This window comes from Prionailurus bengalensis, chromosome B3, assembly GCF_016509475.1.
Source record: "Prionailurus bengalensis isolate Pbe53 chromosome B3, Fcat_Pben_1.1_paternal_pri, whole genome shotgun sequence".
NCBI lineage: Eukaryota > Metazoa > Chordata > Mammalia > Carnivora > Felidae > Prionailurus > Prionailurus bengalensis.
In genome coordinates, this window is record NC_057355.1 from 5,661,577 (window position 1) to 5,668,663 (window position 7,087).

The following is a 7,087-nucleotide window of genomic DNA, read 5'->3' on the forward strand; positions in this document are numbered from 1 at the left end:
ATCCAGGGTGCATCAACCAAGGGGGGGTATACCTAATAAGCACTGGCTATAAATTATAATATAGCTTAAAAAGAAGCAGAATGAGAATTCTAGATAGCAATAATGTTAAGTGTTATTCCAGGGGTCCTTGTTCAGAAGAAATGTAAGCACACCTCAAGATTCACACGCACAAAGGAATTTTTGAGGATGAGGATGTTCACTGGAGCATTACATGGTGTAGTGAAAAGCTGAAAACAAAACTTAATTGTCTATCAGAAAGGGGAATGCATAAATAAAACACTGTCCATTCATATGGCGAAATACTATAAAGTAGTTCAAAGGAATGAGCTAAACACTTATGAGCATCAACATGATACATCTCATGAGCATTGCTAAAGGAAAAGAAAGTTACAGGGGTGCCTGGCTGGCTTAGTTGGTAGGGCATGCGACTCTGGGTCTCGGGATTGTGAGTTCAAGCCCAGCGCTGGGTACAGAGATTGCTTAAAAAAAAAAAAAAAAAAAAAAGTTTACAGAGTGATATATACTTAAGATAAAATACTCCAAGTACTATAAAGACATTCTTTTCAACAAATAGTGTTGGAAAAATTGGATAGCCACATACCAAAGAATGAAGTTGGAAGCTTGTCTTACACCATATACAAAAATTAAAATGGATCAAAGGCCCAAATGTAACAGCTAAAACTATAAAACTCTTAGAAGAAAATAGGAGGAAATCTTAATGAGGAATCTGGCAGTGATTTCTTAGGACACCAAAAGCACAGGCAATAATCCTTCTGGAAAAGATTCACACCACTCTAGATGCCATTAAGAACATGCAAGGTTCACGGGAAGAAAGCAAAATATCAACATCAACAGGATTCCAACTGGGAAATACTGATGCCAAACTCTCGGATGACTTTGAGAGGGTCAAGACTTCCGTGGAGGAAGTCACTGCAGATGCGGTGGAAACAACAGCAAAAGAACTAGGATCAGAAGTGGAGCCTGAAGATGGGCCTGAGTCGTCACTGCAATCTCAGGATCAAACGTGACTGGGCGAGGAGGAGTTGTTTCCTGTGGATAAGCAAAGAAAGTGGTTTCTTGAGATGGAATTTACTAGTGCGATGCCGTGACGACTGTTGAAATGACAACAAAGGATTGGCAATATTACTTAAATCTGGGTTGACTCCCATTTTAAAAGTACTACTGTGGGTAAAATGCTATCACACAGCATTGTCCACTACAGAGAAATCATTAGCGGGGTCAGTCAGTGCGGCAAACTTCACTGTCTTATTTTAAGAAACTGCCGCAGCCACCCCACCTTCACCAACCAACACCCTGGTCAGCAGCCATCAAGACAGATACTTCACCAGCAAAAAGATTATGACTCACTGAGGGCTCAGATGATGGTTAGCATTTTTTTTTTTTTTGGCAATAGAGTATTTTAAAATTAAGGTACATATACTATTTTCTTAGGGACCTAATGCTGTTGCACACTTAATATGCTGCAGTATAATGTAAACCTAACTTGTATATGCACTGGGAAGCCAGAAAGTACATTTGACTCGCTTTATTGTGATATTCTCTTTATTGTCGTGGTCTGCAACAGAACCCACGATGTCTTCAAGGTATGCCCGTAATCCCAAATGGCTCAGGGGAAAAAGTTCCTTATTCTGTACTTCGAACTTTCAAGTTTCTGGTTGTTTCAAAATACATATTTAACAGATTAAAACAACAGATACCTACTACATCGGCTCAAATCAAACATCTAGGGAGGCCTTGGACTCATCATCCATCTAGCCCCACTAGCCACTTCAGACCTGATCTTTACCATGTCCAGTAGTTGGAGCTGATCTCAGTGTGGTCACTTTTGTCTGGTTAATAAAGGCCCGGGGCAGAGGGGGGAGGGGGGGGGGCAGGGCCCAGTAGGGGGCGTCTGGCTGGCTCAGTCAGCAGAGCAAGACTCTTGATTTTGGCATGGTGAGTTCCAGCCCCATGTTGAGTGTAAGGATTACTTAAAAATAAGTAAATAAACTTAAAAAAATTTTTTAAAGGCCCAGTAGTGTGGCAAAAAGAGAGGGGATTGTGGTCTTCTGTTACTGTCCCTCTATTTGATGGTTAACAAGTCTTCTCACCTCCCTGAGCCTTGCATTTTGTCTCTGTGAAAGGAGAACAGTATCCCCACCCTTCACTGTCTCATGTGGTTATTATAAAGAACAGATGAAGTAACACAAGTTAAAAGGTGTTTTTGTAAAACAGCAAGCACCTTGTGACAATTTACCCCTGCATTCAGTAGGGTGATTTTTATTGTCCTAAAGCCTTAATTTTAGGTCACTTAAAAACTGTAGATTTATTACATATGTGTGTGTATATATGTGTATGTGTGTGTGTGTATAAAGTTTAAGGGAATAAAATTTTTAAAAATCCTGTAATCCTACCCCCCCAAACTAATTTATTAAAAAACTAAAACCAAAATTCTCCAAAACATACCACACCCCAGTCTGCCTTAAGAGGATTACATTGAACTCTGCTGATCTGTTTCCTTGGGATGGTCCTGCAACTCGATTCCTTTATACTTTTTAAAAAAATGTTTATTAAAAAAATTTTTTTTTAAACATTTATTTATTTTTGAGACAGAGAGAGACAGAGCATGAACGGGGTGGGGGGGGGCAGAGAGAGAGGGAGACAGAATGGGAAGCAGGCTCCAGGCTCTGAGCCATCAACCCAGAGCCCGACGCGGGGCTCGAACTCACTGACCACGAGATCGTGACCTGAGCTGAAGTCAGACGCTCAACCGACTGAGCCACCCAGGCGCCCCTAAAAAAATTTTTTTTAATATTTATTTTTGAGAGAGACAGAGTGAGAGCAGAGAGAGGGAGACACAGAATCCGAGTCAGGCTCCAGGCTCTGAGCTGTCGAACTCGGGGCTCGAACTCAAAAACCGTGAGATCATGACCTGAGCGGAAGTGGGAAGCTCAACTGACTGCGCCACCAGGCGCCCCAATAAACTCCTTTCCTTTTAAAGGCCACCTTGTTGCCCTTCACCATTGTCCCCCCCCCCACAGACACTGCGATGGGCGTTCATTAGGTACGTAACCATCGTGGTCTAGCACGAAATGGCCTTTGACCTAACAACGATTTCCTCACCTCCCAGGCGTACCCTTTCCGGGGCCAATAAGCCCCAACTGCTCAGCAGTGACCAAAAATCCTCCACCGGAAGACCTCTGCCCGCGGCGCCACGAAGCGGCCCGCCCCCTATCCTAAACTCCGCCCACCCCAGGGCTCCCGGGCTGGGCCGCCCCGACCACTTCCGGAGGTGCCCGGAAGTCCATGTCTCTTAGCAACCCAAGGCACTGGCAGAAGGCTAGCGCTGAGACCCGGGATGGGCTGCGGTCTGGGACCCGCAGTCCCCCACCGGTCCTGTCATATTGCTCCTGGGGTCTCTCCAGGGCTCAGCAAGAGCAGCCAGTAAGCAGGTGGCATTCCTTTCCAAAACGTCAGTCATCCCATCCCGTTTTCTTAAGGAGGACGACGACTACCATTTTTTGAGCACCTATGTGTCAGGCTCCATCTGAGACGTCACATAATCTAACCCTAATAATTACACAGCCTGTCTCACTGTTAAGGAAACCAGGCTCAGAGGGGTTGAGGCGCTCAACCTGAGGAACCTTTCCCCGGGGGACACACAATTGGAACCCTGCCATGCTGAATCCCGCATCCCAGTTCCCCATTCAGGAGGTTGGGGAAGGAGCAGCAAGAACTTAAAACTTTACCCAAAATGTTTTATTTTCCATAATGACTTATGAGTGTTTATATAAGCCCAAGTCCCGGGGGGGGGGGGGCAGGGTTTTGGCCCATGCAAAATAACAAAGAGACCCAAGGAGAAGGGGCAGTAAATGCGTTAGAAATGGATGAGCTGCATCTGATTTCCTCAATCCAGGGCTCAGCTTAGTTGGCAGGAAACATTGAGAGATATCTGGGCTGAATAAATCAGGGAGTGAGATCCAGAGGCACCAAAAGGTTGGAATATGATTCCTTTCTGGCCGGAGGAGGCTGAAGTCTGGGCCACCTGGTGGCTGCAAGCACTGCTCAGAGTGTCAGCCCCCGCTCCTTAAACAACTGCTTTAGAGCCTCTTCCAGCTGTCGGTTTGTTCCCTGAAGCCCCTTCACCACTTGCGCCGCCCACTCGAAGTATTCCTGGACTCGATGTTCAGACCATCCTGCATGAGAACGGACAGAAAACTGCTCATAGGACATCCAGGACAGTATTGGATTTTGCCCACTTCCTGGAGGGCGTGGTGCACGGCCATGAGATGAGTGCCTGAAGGGATCTGTCCAGAACACTTGCTCTGGGCCCAGTTACTGTTATTTCTACGGTGTGAAAGGAGACCAGAGTGGTCTAGTATTAGCTTGGGGAGTCAACAAGAAAACCCAGGCTCTTTTCTTTCCAGGGGAACTGACCAACCTGTGACTGGGGAAGGTGGGCATCCCTCCCCTTCCCCTCAGGGCAGGTGGGGGGAGCGTACCCTCTGGGGTGCAGCGATTCAGGTCCCTCAGATTGTACAGCTTGTCTGCCAGCTTCACCAGTTTAGCCCCGGGACTGCTGTGGGGAGCCTGCTCCACCTGCAGCCGCTTTCTCTCCAGCTTGGGCAGAGTCTTGTCATCTGTTACCTCCTCCACCAGGCGCCGCACTTGTGCCCCGAAGTGCAGCTCCACCTCATCCAGGGTGGTGTCTGTGTCCTCCACTGTGTCATGGAGCAGCGCTGCCTGGGGACAGGCTTCCACTTAGCCCTGCGGCTCCAGCCAAGGGGTGCTCAGGGCTGAATGGGGCCCCTGATCCCCACCCTAGCTCCTAGTGGAGGAACGACGAGGGTTACCTGCAACACCACAATGTCAGTGACTCCCGCCTCATGGGTCAGGATCCGAGCCACACCTGACGGGGCAAAGCAGGAAGTCAGAACTGAGGGAGTCCCAGGCTGCGTGTTGTGGCTTCTGTAGAGCCAGATGTGGCTTCTCACTAGCCAGATGACCTTGGGCAAGTCCTTTACTCTCTTTGGGTGTCAACTGTGCAGAGGAACAGTGGTGCCTACCGCCCCGCGTTGTTGTGAGGCTTAAACGCGAAAGGTGCCTGGCACAAAGCCTGGTACAGAGCAGGTGCTCAATGAGGTGTAGGCCCTCCGCGTTCCCGTCCCGGTCCCCACCCCCTAGACGCCGCTGCGGCTGCTCCCGAGGCGGTGCGCCCACCGATAGGGTGGTTGATGTAGGGTGTCCCTTCGGGGTCCTTCCGCCGCTGCAGTCGGTGCTTGCGAGCTGCGAAGTCGGCAGCCTCCACTAGCTGCGTGGCCTCGGAGCCCATCGCCGGGGTGGGGCAGTCTACTGAGGTCCCCAGAGCCCCTGGAGCCCGGGACGGAGCGTTCACAGCGCCCCCTGGCGCCTCGGAGGCCGGGGGGGGGTTCTGGCTCAGACTGGTTCTCTGCAGCTGATATCCTGGCGGAGAGTAAGGGAGTTTGGGAGCTGCTCTCAGCCTCGCAGCCCCTGGCGCAGGCGCTCTCCGGAAGGTGCAGGGAGAACATGGCGGGGCTCCCTGGGAGGCCACAATCTCGAGGAAGGAGGAAGACAAACAAGAAATAAGACAGTGTCCTCACAGTGTGCCACATCCAGGGCTGGAAGACATAGGGGGCTATGGTACCTTGGAGGAAGGGCGTTCACCTAGCCTCTGGGGTCAAAGATAGCCTCTCCCAGGAGGATCCTCTCCTCCCATGAAAAGACAACCTTCAATCTGTCAATGCTCTGAAAATTCTCAAAGTGGTCCAAAAGTGGTTTTCCCTGCAGGGATGGGACTGGTTGCTATGGGCATGGGAGCCTCACCTTTGGGCCTGATCTTCTGGAAATTGGAGCCTACACTAGAAGCCTGCCCAGTAGACTCACAGGCGGCAGTGATGTTTCTGCAAGAACTGTCTTCTTTGTTCTCAGGTGCCTGGACAAAATGTTTGCATTTCTTTCTTGTGCCATAAGTGTTCCTGCTTCAGTCCCCGGGCACCTGCTGTGGGCCCCTCGGGTGATAACTGTTGTCTTGCTGTTCTGGGAGCGTGGCATTGTCAGGCCTCAGTAGGCCCTAGGATAACACTTAACACTGCTGGCTGGTGGCCATCAGCCTCCTAGAGAAATCCCCTGTCACAGCAGATGGTATCTATGAGGTTTAAGGGGCAAGAGAGACCGGAGACCCTGGAAGAGCTTCTCCTGTGCACTGGGACTGGCTAGTTGTGAGGTACAGTTCTCCAATCAGACTGGTAGCTTTTGTGCTTTTGGCTGGTAGCTGGGGCAGATGAGGGCTCAAGGGAAAGGTTAATGGAAGGACTTGCCCTTGTTCTTCAGCTAGTCTTGGTGGTTGTCATGATGCAGAAGTTAGGGAGGAAAGCTCCAGAGCTGTCACTGAGGTCCCTGGGGCCTGAAATGGAACGATCAGAATTCCCAAGGCTTCCACAACAGCCTGGGAGGTGAGAGTGTGTAGACAGAAACGCTTGTCTGTTCGTCAGGCTCATGGCTCAGCTTCTCTCTCATGCTTGCTTCTGCCTTCTGGTCTTCTGAGGCTTTCCCCCTTCAGCTCAGAAAACCTTAGGCAGCTTGGAGACACAGTCCCCATGTTTTCCATCAGAAGATAGAAACTCAGTCCCTTTCATCTCTCTCTAGAGGTTGGTGACAGAGAAGCTTCAGGTTTGTATTAATGGTGCCCAGAGGCCTTGTGGTTTTGATTTTTATTTCCTTACTGTCTGCAGCCATGGCTTAGAAAGAGAGATGTCGGGGTTCCCATGGCCAGGACCGAGGTGGAGGTGACCGCGCATGGACTTTCAGAGGAGGCTGGGCCTTTTGCTCACAGCCCTCAGCGCGGGGCTACTGCTGCTTTTCAGCTGGGTGACGCTTGCTCAGCCCATCTCTCTTTCAGGTACAGCGCTCTCCTCTCCCCTCTGCGCGTGCCCCTCTTCAGATCCCCTATCATTTCAGCAGGGGATGGGCTGCTCTGGGGAGCTTGTGGGGAGAAAGGAATCTGCGCTTTTGAGAACGGTCCTTTTCACTCTCCAGAGGGGTCGAAGTGGGGTGTGGGCAGACCATT

General features: G+C 50.0%; 1 protein-coding gene across 1 annotated transcript; it reads right to left on the reverse strand.

Annotated features, from left to right (window-relative positions):
- Nucleotides 1-3,737: 3,737 nt before the first annotated feature.
- HDDC3 (HD domain containing 3) lies at nucleotides 3,738-5,373 on the reverse strand. The gene is made up of 4 exons (XM_043553906.1): nucleotides 5,221-5,373; nucleotides 4,854-4,909; nucleotides 4,503-4,743; nucleotides 3,738-4,196 (listed from the first exon to the last, which is right to left on the reverse strand). The coding sequence occupies exons 1-4, from the start codon at nucleotides 5,330-5,332 to the stop codon at nucleotides 4,066-4,068; spliced, it is 540 nt and encodes a 179-aa protein (XP_043409841.1). The 5' UTR covers nucleotides 5,333-5,373; the 3' UTR covers nucleotides 3,738-4,065.
- Between the last annotated feature and the right edge of the window lie 1,714 nt (nucleotides 5,374-7,087).